Raw genomic sequence first — 20,832 nt, 5'->3', positions numbered from 1 at the left:
ACTTATTTAGTAGATTTTATAAAACCCTGACGCTTGGTTAACCTGCCCTATGTCTGGGGTAAGTTGACCATACGCTTGGGGTAGTTTGACCTAGGCAGTAATTAGTGTAAATAAAGAGGATTAGCATAAAATAAATCACCAAAATTTACTAAATGATTAAAACGTTTTATTTAATGTGAACAAACTTAAATTTGAGATCCATTCTCCGTTCACAAAGAAATTTGATAAATGTAGCAATTTTAATTCTCTTATTTTAAAGATTAAGAAAAAAAAAAAAAAAAACTTCAAAATAACAATAATTAAGATTAATTCTTTGTATACTTTCTGTTCCAACCTTAATTGTAACTTGAATTATTGTAATAAATCGCTAAAAATTAGTCTGCCTACCATCATCATTAGTCTACCTACCCCGAACAAAATTTGTCAACCTGCCCCTGACGCCATTTTGAGTTTTACCTGCCCATCACATGCAAACTCTGGCACTAACATAGAAGCAATACTGTGTTATATATAATATAACTATTATATTTTAATTTTGCATAAGAACATTATTGTTTCTAACAGTTTTATAAGGCACAATAACAAAAAAAAAAAAAAAAAAAAACGAACGAAACAAATTCCTTACCGAGACCAAAAAGACGTCATGTGATCTCACTTACGAACGCCTCGCGATTGCCGCTGCTCACTTGGCACAAGTTCGCGGGTCGCGGGGAGGCATCGACCCTCGTGTTGATGAAAATCACGAGATGGTTACGAATTAATGTTGCTTAGTCTACCTGCCCCTATAGCCTACCATCCCCGGTCGCCCCTACTCAATGCAAAATTTACGGGAAAACAACAACAAACACGCGCACTTATACACTGTACAAAAATTCCGAAACGACACTGGGTATTCCCCTGTTACGTCTCGGGATTTTAGTGGTTTTCATCCACTTCCTGGAAAAATCAAGTATCATTGTCAAAAAGTTTCCTGAATTGCCATAACATGCACGAATACAGACTTATCACTGTTGTGAAAGATATTTTTAGCTGCCAGTTTAAAGATTAACTGAGTCTAATTATAAAGTGCATCGGCTTCAGCACCCTTACGGTTCGTCCATGCTAATTATGCTCCCAAAGGGAGCAAATAAGTATGAACTACGATGCTTTGTAAGAATTGCAGGTGAGAAAATTGTCTTTACTTGCAGTTCTGGCGTAGCTTTGGCCATGTTTGCAATAATACTCTTGGATCTTCCTTGATAAATCAGGAAGATGCCAAGCTAGTATATTATACCTTTCTAAGGTTACACTAATTTTCCAGAGACACGATTTGACTTTTAACAGAAAGATTTCTGAATTTTTCAGGAGGCTTCCTTGATAATAAAACAGGAAGGTTACTGAATTGTAGCGGAAAACATTCCTGGATTTTGCAAGATATGTTGCTGGTAGAAACTGGGCACATCAGCTGCCCATTATTTTCCAGAAACGTTTCTGAATCGTTTTTACAGTGTATGTTTAACATTACTTTTTCAAATCGAATGGTTGGGTACAATTGACTCCCCAAGATACCCCTAAATGAAGGGCGTGATTTTTTACAAATTTCTCTCAAAACTTAATTCATGCTTCGTAACAATTTGTTGAGATGTAAAGTCATCCCATCAAATCTTGCTTGGAGCCAAGTTTCATGCTTTAGTTCGATAAAAACGCATCTTTAACTAAGTTTTGCAGGAAAAAAAAATGACGATCGCAACATATCGGTGAGAATTAAATAGAAAAAAAAATTATATGTTTTAGATAAGTTTTTGGAAAACATCGTATTGGATTAGTTATAAAATAAATTTCCTAGCAAAATCCTGAAAAAGAGATCTCTGAAATTTATCATGATATATTTTCCAACCTTACATCCTTAAAAATAGCAACGAATTTTGCTAACAAGCCCTGAACGACTGAAAACAAAATTGGCTTTTCATATTTTGCAAATAAAGTGTTTAAAATGTTTCCACTAATTGTAAGTACTTGCAAGGTTTCTTGTTTCCTAAGTCGATAGGTGTTCCTCAAACAATAAGCATTTTAAATAAACTTACGCAAAATTATTTTTTCAGTGTTTATCAGACTTCATTTTGTTTTTTAATAATCTGAAAAAGGTTTACGAAACCTTTGCAAATGTTCACACCGAAACATTTTCTGGGATTCAGCTCTTATATTATTATTCTCGACCAAGTTCTGCATGCTATTTCCTCTGATTACGACTTGTTTTGTGGCTTCGTTTCCATTTACCTTTCTAGAACATTATTGAACAGTTATTTATTTTTGTTACATCTATAGCTAGTGTTTTTCTAGTTAGTGTTTCTGTGTGTGTACGATTTTGGCAACATTGTGTAACTTTCAACGTCGACTTTTTTAAAATTAGATACGCTATTTGTACATATTCAACTTTGTTAAATTTAGCAAATTATGGGATAACGTATGTGAAAATTTACAAACACTCCACATGGGTAAACATTAAATGTTCGTATATACAGAAGAAAATAATTTTGTTCAATAAGAAAAAAATGTACATGTATAAATAAAAATATTTACATGAATGTAATGAGAAATATAAAAATAAATAAATAAATAAATAAAATAAAAGTAAAAATTAAAGAATTAAAAAGAAAAAAAAATCTCCATTTCTGTCTCTTTTTACTGCTTGTAAAAAGTTTAATGCCTTAAAAAAAAGTGCAAATAACAGTATTGGAATTTAAAAAATTATTCAAAAAGAAAATGTTCGTGGTCAATTAAAAAATAAATAAGTTTCGCAATTACTTTTTTTTTTTTTTTTTTGCTGCATAAAAACGAATAATAGTGTTTTAAGTCTTAAAACCAGTAACCGGAAGTACTGGCACTAAGTCGACTTACTAAGTTGTAAGATTTGAGTACTAATACCATCGATACATTGTATGTTTAGTATCTAACTTTGCGCAACGTCTCGCTACCAGGAACTGAATATTTTAGGGTTTTACGAAACATGGTTGAGAGTTTAGCAAAAATTCTAGAGTCATTGTTTTCACTAGCTTGTTCTCTATTTTTTAAAAATAACCTGTTCGTACCTTTTATTGGGGTTCAAAATTGGATACCTTACTTTTAATATTATATGAGGCAGTGAGAAGCAAAGGGATGTCAGTGGACAGTTTAAAGTTTTGAGTAAAACGCACTTAAAGTTGCGGTCCTAGGTAGGCTTTCATTAAAAAGTTTTTCTAAACCATGCTGTATAGCAGCACCTACTAGAGCTACTAGTGCTATTTCTTGCCCCAAGACAAGGGAGAGGTTTCCCTACCATTTGTACTGGTTACCTCCAAATTTTTAATTTTTCCACTTACATCCATTTGCTTCTCATTGCATCATATGCAATTAACTGGTTGTTACGCTACAATATCTAACGAGATTTTTTTTTCACCTTTCAGCAGCTTTTTTTTAACCAAGGGATTTTAAATCTTGCTGTCTTTACTAATAACAAAGCTGAAAGTCTCTCTGTTCGGAGGATTTCTGGATGTCTGGATGTCTGGATCTCTGTGACGCGCATAGCGCCTAGACCGCTGGCCGATTTTCATGAAATTTGGCACAAAGTTAGTTTGTAGCATGGGAGTGTGCACCTCGAAGCAATTTTTCGAATATTCGATGTGGTTCTTTTTCTGGAACCGTAACATGCGCACTAGCCAATTGGCGAGATACGAAATTATCATAACGTTTAACCGTAACATGGGTACAAGCCAATTGGCGAGAAAATTCAATATACATTATTTGTAAATATACAGGCGAACCAAAAGACCGTTTAATTTTTCTATTTCGGGCAAAGCCGTGTGGGTACCACTAGTAACGAATAAAATTCCAACATGTTTCTGATTTTCGTTATTAGGATACCGCCTTGAAACTAGGTAGGGCTGCAGTCAGTGTTGTTTTGTATTTTTAGAAGAGGCTATTTTACTGAGTAACTAGCTTATGACCACTGAAATTAAAGCTAATTGCCTATTCTGTTATTTTACCAGAAATTTTATATCCCCGACATCTTCACCGCAAAATCAGTCTGACTCCACAAGCATGAGTAGAGTTACGGACTCTGAGGGAAAATAACCGACTCCGACTCTTGAACTTTTAAACCTTCAACTCCCATTCTTTTTTTCCCCCCGAAATCAGTCTCCACGACTCCTACTCCGCAGTCCTTCTTCAACTGCTGCTTATTTAATTGCGTACCTATGTATGTCTTATATTCCTCAAACTTGAAAATATTTGTTAGACAGCATTTCATTTAAAATCCAAGTTCTGATAAAATAAAACTGTCCCTTTTTTTTCCCGCGGATTAACATTTAGAACGATCTTTCACAAAGGGTTTTGAACACCGATTTGAAGAATGGGGAAACTATTTTATAATAGGCGACAATTTTTTTTCTCACCAAGAGCATGTTGGAAATCAAGAAAAAGTTGCATGATTTATAATAAGAATTGTTACCGCAAGTTAAAACTAAGATCAATTTTAAATTTTTCTTGGAACATATAAAATTTAAAAGAGAACTCAACAATTTAAAATGTTTATGTTGAAACCCTAAGGTCTGAAATATGAATATCTAAAATTCCGGGTACACTAGCAAATTAAGTGACCTACCAGCAATTACTTCGTTAATTGTTCGTGAGATAGTTATATTTTTTTACGAAGGTATCTCAAAGTTTAGGCCGTCAAAGGAAGTTGGATTGAGTTTGAACTGCTAAAATTTTTTTTTAATAATATGTAATGTAAAAAGGACTTTTTACCGTCATTGACGTTTTGTCTCTTTTTCCATAAAGTTTTTAATAAATTCTAATTAGCTATTTCTCCAAAAAAGGAATTAAAATTGGGTTATGTCTCCCCCCTTTTGTTATTGATATTAGTTTCCTCGCAATTCACTTAATTTCGAACAGTTTGTATTTAAATGCAACATTTCTCTATCAGCCAACAAACCAAAAATTTAATATGTTGACGTTCCCCAATTTTGTAACCGTTGCTTGAAAAGCGGCATCGTTAAATGACCGAAACTTGCGAGCTGCAGTTAAAAATTCTTTTAAAAGAAAGTAAATAGAGATCTTTAACTGCCAATGAAATCTAGAATAATGACATTAGTTTTACCGTGAAGCTTTATTAAGAAGCCTTGCCCGCGTTTGTTCGTTTTATGTTCGTCATAAAACAAGTATGCTGTTATGTTTTTAATTAATGCAGAGATGGAATTTTATATTTATATACCTTATGTCTGGGTCGTTCCTTTTGTTTAGCCTCTCCTAGATTAAATTAAAATTCATCTCATTCGTATTTCGTACTGAATGATGTTTAATCATTGCATGTGTAGTTACGTTTATATTCTTAAGCTTTCATTGCAAATATCATTTATTTGTGCCTTTTGTTGCTTTAATGAGATTTTTTCCCCCTTCCTTTTTCGAAATAATAGCTTGGCCTTTTCATGCTTAAATATCTGTTATTTCTATCTTTGGGGTAATTTTTCTCCAACTACAATGGAGAACATTTGCACATCTTTTTTGTTTATGAACTGAATTAAGACGCGATTGTGTTTAGTTATTCTACAAGCGAGATTTTGAACAAAACAAATTTGCTTAATCTCTTTATGTGATGATGAAATGGAGAAGGGAGTATTTTGTGGGGAGAATTCTGTTTTTGGATTCTGTCCATTGAAATTTAGTATGATCTTGGTTTGTACTAAAGAAAAATGGCTTTGTAGAAGTGATTTAGTGGTTTCTTAGAATTTGAGTACTAATTTTTTCCCATGTTTTCTATGACGTTATTTCTGCACCTGTAGGGTGAAGGGCACTAAGGCCCAAAAATAAAATTAACCAGGATATGAGCGTTAAGTTTTTCTTTTTTGATGATTTGTTCAGTAGAACCTCGTTTATCCGGCCGCCGTTTATCCGAATCCCTGGTTTATCCGGGCCCGTTTATCCGAACCTCTGGTTTACGCGGATCAAATTTGTAGAGCTAAAAGTATTAACTCAACTTAAATAATTTTAAATTATGATTGCCAGAACGGAACTATAAATATGACAAATGTTCGATTTTTGTTTTGATTAAACGTACAACTTCTTTATAGAACGTACAATAAGAGTGTAGCACTAATTTAACGAACAATATGGCGTACTTAAAAACGACACCACTACAGCTTGAACATATAAATGATCAAATATTTTCGAGAAACGTTTCTACGAAGTTTTGTTACTAAGACTTGTTTTTTGCTGTAGTGTTTTGCTTTTTGTTAATCCGGATTGCCCTATGTCCCAGTTAGTCCGGATAAACGAGATTGTACTGTATTTGGACCTTTCTCCATAGAAAAACGGACGTTTTGTCATGCACGGACGGCTAATAAACTTCCTTAAAAATCATCATTTTAAAGGGTAATGAGCAAAACTGTTGCTTAATGAATCACAAACACATGTGTTATTTTGTTCATTACCCTTTAAATTGCTTACTTTTTAGTGAAATATATGAGCTGTCATGTACGGGACAACATGGTGGCTTTTTCGTGAAATAGCACGTTGATGTTTGCCAATATGGGCTAAAAAATGAAATTTTATTTCTCAAAATCTTGCTTATGCCTCTGAAAAGAGAAAAAGTGGAGTATTTTAATGTCCTTCAAAATGGCGTAAGAATTATTAATGTCCTTTTAAATTATTCTGATTATTGTATTTGTTGTTTTCCAGCACATTGCTCAACTCAGCCACATCATCAGTACCTAGAGAATTTATGTTCTGAAATCAATGGAGATGCTCTTCTCTACTCCATGTTTCGATGTAAGTACCAGAATGTTTTATGTAACAAATTCTTTTTTTTCTTTTGTCTGTTTGTTGAGATAAAATAATCTTATATAATAATACCTTTACTCAATTGAGTTCAATCAGTTTTGTACACACTGAATATGTTGTTCTTAGCAGAACATGGACATTGTTTGTGAGATAAATCACAATGGGGAGTTTTGACTAACCACAGATTTGACTAACCAAACTTTCTCTTTGATGAATCCAATTATAAATTCAGAAAAGTTATCAGCAGAAAAATCTGCGTGGTATCATTCTTGACGAACTCCGACCGTTACGTGTCCTTCACCACAACTGCATCCTAGTGATATATTTAATTTGCCTTGTCCTTCATTGCTGTTATTAATATTATCGTGACAAACAATGCAAGTAATTTGATATTTTGTCACTGTTTGAAACTTGAATGAATGCCATACCTTTTTTTTTTTTTTACAGTCAATACACCCGCGGTGCCCTGTCCGTTCAAAGGCTCCTTCGTGTTTAGCTACAGCAGGGGCCATGGCGAGTGCGCTTACCCCGCTTCCACTGTCGATTCCTGCACAGATGACTCACACCTGCTGCTCAGGTTCCAGGCATGCGCTGATGTCATGGGTTCCGAGTCCAGAGGTACCGTTTAACAATTTAAAAATAAATCATTTCCTTTGTGAATTATTATTTGGTGTAAAGAGAAAGAAATCTGAAGTCCAAGGCCTCCTTCACCCGAGGTAACTTAAATCAACTTTCGAACGAGTGGTTATCAAGATGTGTAACCTAACAAAATAACGTAAGAAAAGGGAAGGATTTGCCCGGCGGTTTATATACAACCTCTACTTTGCTAAAGACCATGTAAACATTTGGGGACTGCTTATTAGTTACCACCTTTAAACGTCACCCATCTCCTTCCTTGCTCGTTTTGAGTGTTTTAATTTCTGTTTCATTTAGAAACAAGACCTTTTGGACACTATTCAATGGGAATATGGATAAAAAACATTTATACGTGAACTCTGAACTTTTAAGGAACGTAATTTTTTCACATACGTTGGATAGAAAATAAAACATGGCCGACACATTATTATTTGCTGGCCAATCAGGAGTCCAGAAATTATTAGAAGGTCCTTAGCTAAGTAAAGGTTGTTTACATGCCACCCGGCGTCCTGCAAACTTGTCAGGCCCGCCAGGCACATGTGCTGCTGCACTGTAAAAACGATTCAGAAACGTTTCTGAAAAATAATGGGCAGCTGATGTGTCCAATTTCTGCCAGTAACATATCTTGCAAAGTCCAGGAACGTTTTCCGGTATAATTCAGTAACCTTCCTGATATTATCTAGGAAGCTTCCTGAAAAATTCAGAAATCGTCCCGTTAATAGCCAGTTGCGTCTTTGGAAAATTGGAGTAAACTTAGGAAAGTATAATATAATAGCTTGGCATCTTCCCGATTTATCAAATAAGTTCCAAGAGCATTACTGCAAACATGACCAAAGCCAAGCCAGAATTGCAAATAAGTAACTGTAATTTTACTCACCTGCAATTCTTGCAAAGCTTCGTAGTCCATACTTATTTGCTCCCTTTGGGAACTTATTTAAAATGGACCGGCCGTAATCGTACTGAAGACGACTCACTTTATAAATACGTTCAGTTAATATTTAAACTGGAAGCTAAAAATAGTTTTCACAACAGTGAAAAGTCTGCATTCGTACAACTTGTATCAATTCAGGAAACTTTTTGACAATGATACTTGATTTTTCCAGGAAGTGGATAAAAACCATTAAATTCGCGAAACGTAACACGGAAATACCCAGTAACCGTTTCGGATTTTTTTTTTACCGTGTACCATTTTCATCCCGATGAGTGGAATCAACTGAATTAACCTTTTAGTTGATTCAACTCATTGGGACATTACCAAACGTTTGCTTTACATACGAGTAAACTAGTTGAGTCAATGTGGTTCATTCTTTACAACGTTGCAGAGCAGCAGCTGGAATTAATTCGGCTCATTAGGAGAAAGGTTGATTCAACTAAGTTGCGTTGTATGTAGACAACGAAAAACGCCAGTCAACTAGTTGACAGGAAAGTTTTTTAAATTGATTCCACTAATCGCTTCGTGTGTAGAAGGACTTAAGGCATCCCAAGTTCACCTTATTTCTGTGTTTTTTTGCTGAAACATGCTATGAAAACTTGATGGACGGAGGCGGTAGTTTCATGATTTGGTCCGCCTCTAACAAATTGTAGTCCCGGCACTGAATTAAATTGAAATTTCGTATTAATACTGAAATAAGCATATAGTAATCAAAAAAGAGGTTCTTGGTTTGTATTTATCTTTCCTTTTCCATGTTTTCCAGTCAGAAATTTTTTAAATTTTCTTAGTTTAATGGCTCGTGAGATTCATCTTTATATGAGGTGCAATCGGCGGGTAAAAAGGGGTTGGCACCACTGTTATATGTGATTAAACCCTGAAGTGCATCGTTTGCCATCCGGAAACAAACTCAATTTAGTCTTCTGAAATACTACAAGAAAAAATTGAAATTGTGTAGTTGCCAATAAGCAAGAAAATACTCAGCGAAGATGTTCAATCAATTTTAAACTTATAAATGCACCAATCTGATAGAAAACAAAAATAGATTTCTTTTTTCAGCATTCGCAATTGTAAGACTTTTTTTTTTAAAGTAATGTACTTTTAATTCCATTACGATTAAAGTTTCACTGCTACTGGAATAGTTAGGCATTTTTACATTTTTTATCAATTTTTAGGAATATTTGATGGTAAATTATTTATTGTCTTTTCAGGTAAAGTCCAATGTCGCCAAGTCGTTGTTTAACCATAAACCATACCTAAATTAAACTATGCTTTTTTTTAAGTAGTTTTATCATTATTTCGGCAGAAGTTCAAAACCAAAGAACATATTTTAAAGGATTTAAAAGTCGTCCTAAGTCTAAAAATTCTATATTTATGTAACGCAAAAACGTTCTTTAATACCTGAAAATATCATGTGAGATATTTAAAAAGAATGAAAATTTGCTTATATATAAAAACAGACATTTGAGATAATCAGTTTACTGGGAAAAAAATACTTTGACGGCAAAACTTATAATCTATCCGCCAAAATATTAAAAGGTCTTAAGATCCCGCCTTCCTTTTTGTCAACATTCTTCAGTATGACTATCTTTTATTTGTATTTTGTGATAAAGATTAAAACATCTCTTTAGAAAAAATGGCATCGCAAGTTTTCTGGAATCTGCTGCCATCTTTATCCAAGCGCAAACAAGAATATCAATGACACTATGACGTAAAGAATTCGCTTCTTGAACGTCACAAACTTTTTGTACTTCATTTTATTAACACCAGGTGTCGGGTGAATGTTGTATTTTGTCTCGGTTAATATTTTTACTGCTGTGTTCGTCAAAGAAAAAAATACTTTCCCCTCCATTCGGATGTTTTGCCTCTTTTTTTTCGGCGGCATTTTTTCGTTCATGTTTTAACGTTATTTCAATCTTTCCAACCTCTCTTTGTGACACCTTTTTCTTAAAAGCGACGGGAGTTAATAAAATAAAAGCTGCCAACGGCGGTAAAAGTCACGTTTTTCAAATTCACCCTTTTTGAAGATATCTTTTGCTGAGTAGCAGTCATTATTTATTTACTTCACGGAATTGCATTTTTTTTCCTTTTCCTTTTTTTTAGTCTTTGCATGGTTTCAACTTTTATTTTCGTCATTTTCGGCAAATTTTTGTTATTAGGAGCAAGTAAGTGGCTTTAAATGAGTATAGTTTCTTTACTTACACGCGCAAAACTTAAATTTTTGATAAGGGAGAAATTCTCAATTTGCCGAATGAAACTTCAAATTTTACCGATATATGACCACTTGCCTATATATCTAATGAGAAGATATAGAGATGTCCGAAAAGTCCTTGACGCGTTTCAAAAATTCATAGAAAATTGACAAACTGTCGCGTACTATATATATATGCGGTTTGTGCCATAATACAACACAGGTTCAAGATTTTTTTATGACATCGTACAAAAGAGAAAATAAAAGAGTAAATACACTATAAAAACGATTCAGAAACGTCCCTGGAAAATAATAGGCAGCTGATGTGCCCAATTTCTTCCAGTTACATATCTCATAAAAACCAGGAACGTTTTCCGCTAAAAGTCAGTAACCTTTCTGAAATTAACCTTGAAACTTTCTGAAGAAATGCGAAATATCCCCTGTAGCCAGTCATGTCTCTAGAACCTTTTAGAAATTATTAAGTAGGTTTAGTGTTATTGATTAGAACCCTCCTGGATTTACTAAGAAGACTCCATAAAAATCAGAGCGACCACGGCCAAAGCTATGCCCGCAGTTCCTGCTTCGCAAAACTGTAGCTATCCATTGACTTTTTCGCTCTCATTAGGAGCTTAGTCAACCTGGACAAGCCGTAAGCAACATTTGGCGGATACACTTAATAAACACGCTCATTCAATCTTTAAACTGGTTGTTAAAAATATTTTCCAGAACAGTGAAAAGTCTGCACGCGTGCAACTTGCAGCGATTCAGGAAGCTTTTTTTTGTGAAGATACTTGTTTTTACGGGGAAATGGGTGAAAACGTGTGAAATCCCGAGACGTTTCAGGGAAATAACCAGTAACGTTTCGGAATTTTTTTACAGTATATGAGTACAGTCGAACTCGCTTATAAAGAGCCCTGATTTAACGAGAACTCGGTTTTAACAATGAAATCAGAAATATTTGATTGGTAAAATGTTAAGTCTATGGGAAGAAAACTCGCTTTTAAGGAGCAACACCCGCTTAAAACGAGCAATATTTTTGTGATTTATAAAATTTCTATTTATTTCCAGCAAAATGGGGACTCTTAAGTCCTTAAAATGAGTCATGACAACGTTTTTATTTATTTTTTCTTTTTTTTTTTTTCCATATTTGTAGTAAGAGAAGCATTGAAAAAGTATATTTGTTGACGTCAATGTTATCACTTCCGACGTACTTATTTCCGACTATATTGTAGCTCAAATTCAAACTAATGCAAATGAAAAAATCAATAAAAGTGACGACGATAGCAAAAATTGTGAAGATTTTGAAACTAAACTACCATCCACATACTCAATGTCTTGTCTTTGGATCTGCAGAAAAACGTCAACCATTTAAGTGCGGGGTGAAAATGACGTTGTTTGGGTCAATGAATACCTATTCCTCGCTCGACATCAATAGCGCAAGGAAGATACAATGAGAAAGTTCATAGGAATTAACCATTTTCAATGCCACTGTAGAGAAATCCAAAACAAGCAAAGCAAGTGTGTAAGAATTTCAATGATTTTTTTCACGAGCCCATTTTTTACGAGCACTCGGTAAAACGAGCGAATTTCGTGGTCCCTACTCTCTCGTTTTAAGCGAGTTCGACTGAATTTACATTGACGGCTGTATCGTCAGAGAAAGAAAACGAATTCTGAATGTGCCGATACAGCGATCACTGAAAGCTATATTTGTCTCTTTTTCTTCTTTTTTATGATGCCATAAAAATTTTTTGAACCTACTAAGTATTATAGTGCAAACCCCTTTTTGATACGACAATTTGTTTTGTTTTGTTTGTTTTTTTATGAATTTTCAAAATGTGCCAAGGGCTTTTCGGACACCCTGTATTATAGTCATGAAAATAAAAACATGCAATTTTGCGGTGGTATATTCTGATTTGCTAATCATCAGGCAAAATGTGTCAAATAACGAATTTTTGGAAGCAGTGACCTTCTGTGCCCTTCAATCTGAGCGCTTACACGACTTGAGCTTTAATTTAGAAACTAAAAAAAAAATAAATAAATAAAATAAAATTATTACATGCTAGAAAATCGCCCGTCAAGGTATGACCAGCGAAAATTGCTTCTCTTCTACATTTTAACGAAGCCATTGCCTAATGACGATATTTTGATACTTGAGGCTTGTAACAATAAAGCCTTTCCCTGCATGTTAAACCTTACCGAAACACATTATCAAATTGTCATGAAGTGGCGCCAGTTTCATTGTTGAAACACGCGTGTTACTCGATCATTGGCTATTATATATATGAGGATGTCACTTAATCTCTTTACAATTGCACCAGAAAATTTTGAACCCAACCAATTAGAACTTGAAGGTGGAAAACTTGAGCTCCTAGACAACGAACCTAGTAGTAACACATTTTTGACTTGGAATCTTGTTTTTTATGGTCATTATATTCATAACAGTATTGCACAAATTTGAAAAGTTACTTCAAAGTGCGCACTTTCAGTTCGAAGAGCTCTTTTTAGATGATGCAGTTTTTTCATTTTTGCTATAAATGTATTTTTTAAATAACTGAAAATACCTTTTGGATGCTTAAAATAAGATAATGCAACAAAGAATGAAAACATCAATTTTTTTAGAAACAATTTCACTAGAATACTCCAGCAACTAGGAATTTTATACCTTGATATCCCGGGTTTTCAAAAGAAAAAAAATTTAGCTGTTAAAAAATACTACCTTCCTGATTGTTTTTATGTTTAAATGACACACATTAATTAGTATTTCTGCTAACTTTCAGGGAAAATATTATGATGTATTTTTTTTTTTTTTTAGCACATTAAGTTTAGCTAAATTTTGATTTTTTTTTTTTTTTTTTTTTTTTTTAATCATGTCAAAATATATTAAAACATAGAAGTAAATTAAACACTAGATTTAGGTTCCTTTTAAAAATAGCTTTAAATTGTTATGGAAGTTATTTGTTAAGTTTTTGAATGACCATTTTTCAAGTTTTTACATCTGAGTTAAAAATGGTTGAAATGTTTTAAAAATTGATACGCAACCGTTTTGCAACTACAAGTGGTAAGTGTTTTTAATATTACTATGGATAGACAATGTTTTCTAATATTGGGCCAACTCTTCAGTTTTAGCATCGATATTTTTACTGTATAGTACGCAGTTAAAAAGTAAAATAAAATTCACTACTACAATTAGTCCCAAGAAGATTAAAAAGCCAAAAAAAAAAAAAAAAAAAAAATAGAATTTTATCCGGTGAAATTAAAAAGAAAAATGGAAATTTAGTCATAAACGACCGTTTTAAAATGCTCGAATAACTTAAAAAAATATAATTATTTTACATTTTAATTTTACCCGTAGCCAAGTTAATGAATAAAAAATATGCACGGTAGAACATAATTGCAAATGAGTTCTATGTTTGTAAAGACAAGCTCTACTGCCACCAGTTTAACCTCTTGTAATTTTAATTTAGCGACTTTTCTACTCATACATCATTCCCTACGCTTAAGATGTGTTTTTTTATTATTATTCTTTTGAATATTTCGCTAAGGCCATAAAAAACGTCGGGTAGATGTGTTGTGACAAATCACCTGACAAATTCTTCCTTCTTGAAACTACTTCATGATCTCGCGTTAAAGAGAAGTCATAAGAAAAAGAAGTCTCAGCTTTAAATATACCTAAATGCTTTTTTGCCTTTAAAAATATTCTTAAAAAGCAATTTTAAAGCTTTTTTTTTTTTTGGTATTTTGTGCTACCTATAACCATCGAAGCTATGAAATATTGCTATGTATACTCCTAAATGAACGAAATATCGAGCAATTTCTAAATATATTTTTTTAACGAAATTAGAATTTTTTGAATTTTTAATTTTTTTAGATTAAGTAAACAATTATGTTATGTATTTAGATGCAAAATGTTTTGTAACGGGGATTAACATTTGAAAGGCAGTTATATACTTCCGTAGCGCCATCTGTGTTTTGTAACTTTTTTTTCAGCTGTCTTTTAAAAGCGCTTTTATTTTAAGTTTACAAAGACATAGAGGTAACGCGCGATACATCCGAATGACTGATATAACGAGGCGAGATGTAACAAGAGGATATTATATTTAAATTTACTAACGTGGCCGAGTAAATTTTCAAGTTATCACAACGTGAAACCGTAACGTATGCGAATAAATGAAGATAGCAAATTGGTGAAAAATTCATCATCCATTGTTTTATTTGTAAATTACAGGCGAAGTAAAATACAGGCGAACCAAACGACCTTTTAATTTTCTACTACGGGCAAAACCGTGCGGGTATCGCTAGTTTTCAATATAAATAAGCAGTTTGTCAGATGCTTTTTTTTTTTTTTTTTTGGAGATGATATTCTTTATTTGCAAACAAAACAGAAATAAAGAAGAAACTAAAAAAAAAAAAAAATTTGAATTTTGGCATCTTGAATTCAAATTATGTTTTTCGCAATCACGAGTGTGTGTACATAGGCGTGTGTGTTTGTGTGTGGGGGTATGTGTGTTTGTGTGTAAGGGGTATGTGTATTTGTGTCTGTGTGCAGGCCTGAGTGTGAGAGGTAGTTGTGTGTATGAATGTGTGTGTGGGGGGGTATGTGTATGTGTGTGTATGCATATGTGTTTGTGTCTGTGTGCAGGCATGAATGTGAGAGGTAGTTGTGTGTATGTGAGTGTATGTTTTTGTGTATGTGTAGGTGTATGTATGTATGCGTGTGTATACGTGTTTGTGTGTATGTGTGTGTTTGTGTGTGTGTGTGTAGTTGTATATGTAGGCGCGTGTGTGTAAGACATGGATGCAACCTGGAGACGTTTTTCGCTATAGGAGCAGCATCGTGAGGAGCCGGTCTCCGGTGATGGTGCGGAGGGTGGCGGTGGGAAAATAAAATGATAGCACGCCAAAAACAGTCCAATGAAAGCAATAAGCAATCGTGATTGCTCAAAAACGGCTTTGGTGAAACCCGGCTCCAGTTAAAAGAGTTTCGAATAATCGATTTTCAACTGTATAGAAAGTTATTTTTCTGGATAATCAAACAAACCAAAGAAAATATATACTTAAATATGAGAAGTCTGCTAGTGAAATATCAGTGTCAGGTAAACATTGTACGTATTAGAAGACAAAAATTGAAAGAACTGCGCCTGAGTTGTAATTCTATTTATAAAATTAGCCCAATGCCATTATCAACGTCAGAGCTTTAAGCGGTAACGTTGTTCAAAAGCCAACAATTTTCTGCTCTATACTGCTCCGTTGTTTTGTTTTTTTTAACGTTCTGAATAATTGTTTTGTAAAAGAGGCTTCCGTATTATTTCGAAAAGAACTCTCTAATTAGATTTATCTCTTTGAAGAACCCACGTGTGATTTTATTTTTGCGATTTTATTTTGATTTTATTTATTTGAAGAACCCACGTGTAATCTTTTGTTGATTTTATTATATTTTAATTATTTTATTTGTGAAATCGGCAATTAAAGCAAAAGTAATTATTGCAGCTTAGAAATGTTTACTTCAAATAATAATTTATGTTTTCTGTGATCGTAAGATATGAGCTGTTTATTTTGACATGATCTTTTATCTTTCAAAATTTAGAGCCAAAAAAAAAAAAAACTTGAATTTTTGGATCTTGAATTTTAATTATGTTTTTCGCAATTACGAATTGCGATAGGATCCTACTTGTTGTGTTTCTTGTTTCCACTAATGTGTTTTTTATTCAACGGTTTAGTGAAAACAATAAGCAATTCGCGATTGCTTAGAAAAGTTTAGTCCTCAGCTAGCTCTTTCTTAGTAGAATGAATCATTGAAACGCCTTACTTTAAATATCTTGCAATATCAAAAAATGAACTTGCCCCACTTTCAAAATAAACGATTCATACGTTTGAAAGATTTTGGTTACATAAATTATTTTAAAACATTATATTATTCGTGATTCAACAAAAAAAAAACAATGTTCTTTAATTTGTCCCTTGCCCATAATATCTAGCAGATACAACATTACATGCAGTACATGCAGCCCCGCAAGTGCGGGGGATTGCAAGTGCTGAGAGGGTGCACCCTCTGAAAAAAACACTTTGTTAAAATTATTTTTAAAAAATATTCCTTATGGGGGGGGGGGGGGGCACAGTTTTAAATCTCGCGGCGATGGGCGCACCGTAGTCTATATATGCTACTGATACATACACATGTTAAAATATTTACAGTAGAATACTTTTATAACGCCGACCTATATAACGCAATTCTCTATAAAACGCACAACTTTTTAAAACTAAACACGAGGTTTTGAAGTTTAAAAAATCCATCTGTTTTGCTCTGAAAACATAAAAATTGTTAGGTAAATTAAATTTTTGAACAGTTTTTCTCCTTTCTATCTTAATTCAAAGCTTTTAAATAAAAATTAGCATTCACAGTAAACAAAAAATACCAGTAGGCTCTTGAAAATGCAGCTGTTATGCAAACCATAAAGCTAACAGAAGTGCAGGATAATTCACTTTCTTTTAATTGTGAAACATATTTATCTGTGAATGATTAATTGTAATATTAGTGCTTTAATACTCAATGCAGATAAAACTCATTCTAAAGGGCTAACATAGATATATTCTGAATATTAGTTTCAAAATGTGTGAAATAACCCATATAACACGCAAAAAACTGTGTAACGCAAAAGCTCTGGTCCCAAAGTGTGCGTTTTAACGGTCTTCTACTGTATTTGTACAATTCTTTGGAACAACATGTTCGTTTAAATCTCTAATGAATATTTATTTGATGCTTATTATGTAATGTAATTACTTTCATTCCTAAAGATTACGTATTTAATATTTATCGTTTGCTTTCTCATGCAAAACACGTGTTATACACATTTAAATATTTACTCTTAATCATTTGGGTTCTATGAAGGGAAATGTATGCGTTCTAAATGAATAAACTGGTTATATCTTTTCCGTTCTTTTTAACATGGTCGTAGTTTATACTGCTACAGTTGGCATTAATGATTCTTATACTTCTCCATTAAAATTGATTCATTTTTACAAATTTAACTAATTATGCCTATACAGTGAAATCCCGTTACAACACTAAAAAAAAATCCGAAACGTTACTGAGCATTTCCGTGTAACTTGTCGGGATTTCAATGGTTTTTATCCACTTCCTGAAAAAATCAAGTATCATTGTCAAAAAGTTTCCTGAATTGCTATAAGTTGCACGAATGCACACTTCTCACTGGTGTAAAAAATATTTTTAGCTCCCAGTTTAAAAATTAACTTTGCGTATTTATAAAGTAAATCGGCTGCTGGCTACTTACGGCCCGTCCATGCTGATTAAGCTCCCAGAGGGAGCGAGTAAGTATGGATTACGCTGCTTTGCAAGAGTTGCAGGCGAGTAAAATTCTCGATACCTGCTTGCAATGCTGCTTATGGAGCTTTCTTAAAGCAGGAAAGGAGCAAGCTATTATATTATACCTGTCAAAGTTTACTCTAAAGTTCCAAAGACACGACTGGCTTCAAACGGGAAGATTTCTGAATTTTTAAGGAGGTTTCCGAAATAATTTCAGGAAGGTTACTGAATTTTATCGGAAAACGTTCCAGGCTTTTGCGAGATATGTTACTGGCAGAAATTGGGCACATCAGCTGCCCATTATTTTCCAAGAACGTTTCTGAATCGTTTTTACAGTGAACGAACTGCAAGGAACAGCAAAGTTTGGTTGTTGTAAAGGGAAATTCGTTGTAATGGAATTCGAATAATGTAATGACAGTTATATATGGACTGAAAGTGTAGTTCGCTGAAATGGAAATTTCGTTGTATTGGTATTCGTTGTAACGGAATTTCTGAGCATATATTTGTTCTGAAGTAACTAAACAAAAAATTTTTATTTCTGCTTGGAAACCGATGTTAGGAGTTTTTAAAGAGTCGCATTTAAACTGTGAAAGTTATTTGTAAGAAATAAGTCATTACGGTTAAGTCATTTTGTTTCCATTTTTGAAAGAAAAACGTAATTTTGTTATGTAAAATTTACTATTAAGATTTCAGGAAAAGAAAATTTGTTCAAGTAGACTATGAATGATGATAACACTAAATAATAGGGTTAAAAAATCCTGACCGTAGAGGTATATTTAGAAATAAAAATTAATGATTTAATTCCTTTTGGAATAAAACAATGTGACTTACGCCCGTTCGGCTCAAGCGAATAACGGAATGAATTGTCTTACTTTAATTCGAATGTTTTAAAGTTTTTTTTTTCTTTTATAAATACTTCAAAAGTTTTAGATACACAATTTTGGGAGGTAGTAGCCAAAATTTTCATTTGAAAAGATGTACCGTTGCAAGATAGCTTGTAAATATTAAAACATTCGTGCATTTTGTTAGTTCACAAAACTTCAAGTATATATAATTTCAAATCATCTGATATTTTTGAATAAATAATATTTTGCTTGTTCATATTTTTTTAAAGGTTTTATTTCAAAAGAGCTGCCTGGAAGAATTATTTTTCCGCACGGTCTACGTGAGACAAACCACGTGATCTGTAGTCACAGTACCTTATTGGTTAAGCTTGACTTAATTCTTTTGGCACAAAACTTACTTGTGACTCAATTCTTTTCGGAAAAATACACGAATTTCACATGTTTCAAACAACTAAACCCAACTAAACTTTCTTTGGGAAATGTACTTATTGTAAACACGTTATTAGACATGTATACGATCCTTTCCATTTGAAAAGTAAATTTTTGAAAACTTTGAACTTAAGCCCTGTAGAGACAAACTTTTTATTTACTGATTTGTTTTCTTTTTTAAGTAAAAAGAATTCGAAAGCTTCTTGAGTAAGCTTTCGATATATTACATATCATCAGCTATTTTTCTCTCTCTCTCTGCATAATCCTCTTACCAAAGTAGAAAAGTCACACTTTTTTTCTCATAATAATTAAGTCGATGGACGGATACATAAATTTAATCCTTCAGATGAAAAGAAACGGTTTTTTATCTCAGTTTTTATGAAAAAAAAATCCTAATCTTATGATTAATAATCTTCCTTAGTGTAGATAAAGCTCTACCATTCATCAGTTCCTTTTGCCTGATTAAAGAAGCCATATTTAATCATTAAGGAATCGTTTTATCCTCATCATGAAAGGCAAAGAATGTCTAAAAATTCATTTGAATTACGGTTCCGGGAGTTTGAAATAAGCAAATGAAAGTTTCACACTCGGAAACTTCGCTGTAGAAAATTCGATTTTTACAATTTTATACAAAAGGCATTTTCCACATTTATGTGTGATCAATGTTTTGCATAATACAGTGATCTCTCGCTTATACGCGACATCTGTTATACGTGTTTTTCGTTTATGCGCGTTTTTCTCACGGGCCCGGCCAGCGATGTAGGAAAACAATGTTAACTCTTGTTCATTTATACGCGAAACCTAAAATGTACCTTTCACTCATGCGCGATAATTTTTTTTTCAAGTTTTAGTGAAATCGCCTATCGGCGCTTTGCTTATTAGAAGATTTGTACCATTCTTATTCTTTCTCTTGGAACACCTTCACACGCCTTAATTTCATTGTTCGGATTCTTCCAAGAAAGCGTTCTTTTTCGCAGAAGTGTGCAATTGTGAGTGGAATTAGTCTTGTAATTGACATCGAGAGGGGAGAATGGCTACATACGAAAAGGTTGACGTCACTAATAAAATCGTAATCAATAAGGCCCCTATATGGGTTCTAGTGGACAAGCGGTAAGCATTGACGTAGACTGTCAAGGATCTTTTGCATCCTCGTAGGTTATAGTACTGATCACGCGTCATTTTTTCGGTTTTGGGGAATTTGCTTACGTACTGTACAGTGTAAAAAATGAGAAAACGTACAACTTCAAATGTTACATTTTTATTAAATTACAATGCATAAATGGAAATTATGAGCGTATTTATCTATTAGTATTTTAAGTGTACTATCAGCATTACTATAACTAATGTTAACTTATTGCATTTAAACTTTTATTTTGAGTTTTTTCACTTATGCGCGAATCTCACTTGTGCGCGAAAATTTCGTTGCCCCTTTTGGTCGCGTATATGTGAGAGGTTACTGCATTTACGTTTGATGACATAGATGTCGTCAGCAAATTTCATGTTGTCCAAAGGTTTGGATGCTTATTGGATGATATTGATCAGCATATATAGTATGACTTTGATGACAAGCCGTCTGGTTTTTTCCTACTTTATTTCGCTTGGTGAAAAAAATGGAGGAACTATTATCTTGGCACGAAGTCAATCGCTATTGCGATACATTATTTGCAAAGCAAACTAGCTTTCTTCG

The 20,832-nt window shown here is 33.4% G+C and overlaps 1 protein-coding gene across 1 annotated transcript in view; it reads left to right on the top strand.

The window, feature by feature from the left end:
• LOC129228234 (uncharacterized) overlaps positions 1-20,832 on the top strand; it is a 327,142-nt gene that overhangs the window by 292,457 nt on the left and 13,853 nt on the right. Inside the window, exons 4-5 of the mRNA XM_054862900.1 lie at positions 6,694-6,783; positions 7,243-7,413. Of these exons, the coding sequence (XP_054718875.1) occupies positions 6,694-6,783; positions 7,243-7,413 (261 nt within the window). The remainder of the gene's footprint in view (positions 1-6,693; positions 6,784-7,242; positions 7,414-20,832) is intronic.

This window comes from Uloborus diversus, chromosome 8 (assembly GCF_026930045.1).
Source record: "Uloborus diversus isolate 005 chromosome 8, Udiv.v.3.1, whole genome shotgun sequence".
In the NCBI taxonomy this organism is placed as follows: domain Eukaryota; kingdom Metazoa; phylum Arthropoda; class Arachnida; order Araneae; family Uloboridae; genus Uloborus; species Uloborus diversus.
This window is presented reverse-complemented; position numbering and strand designations above follow the sequence as displayed.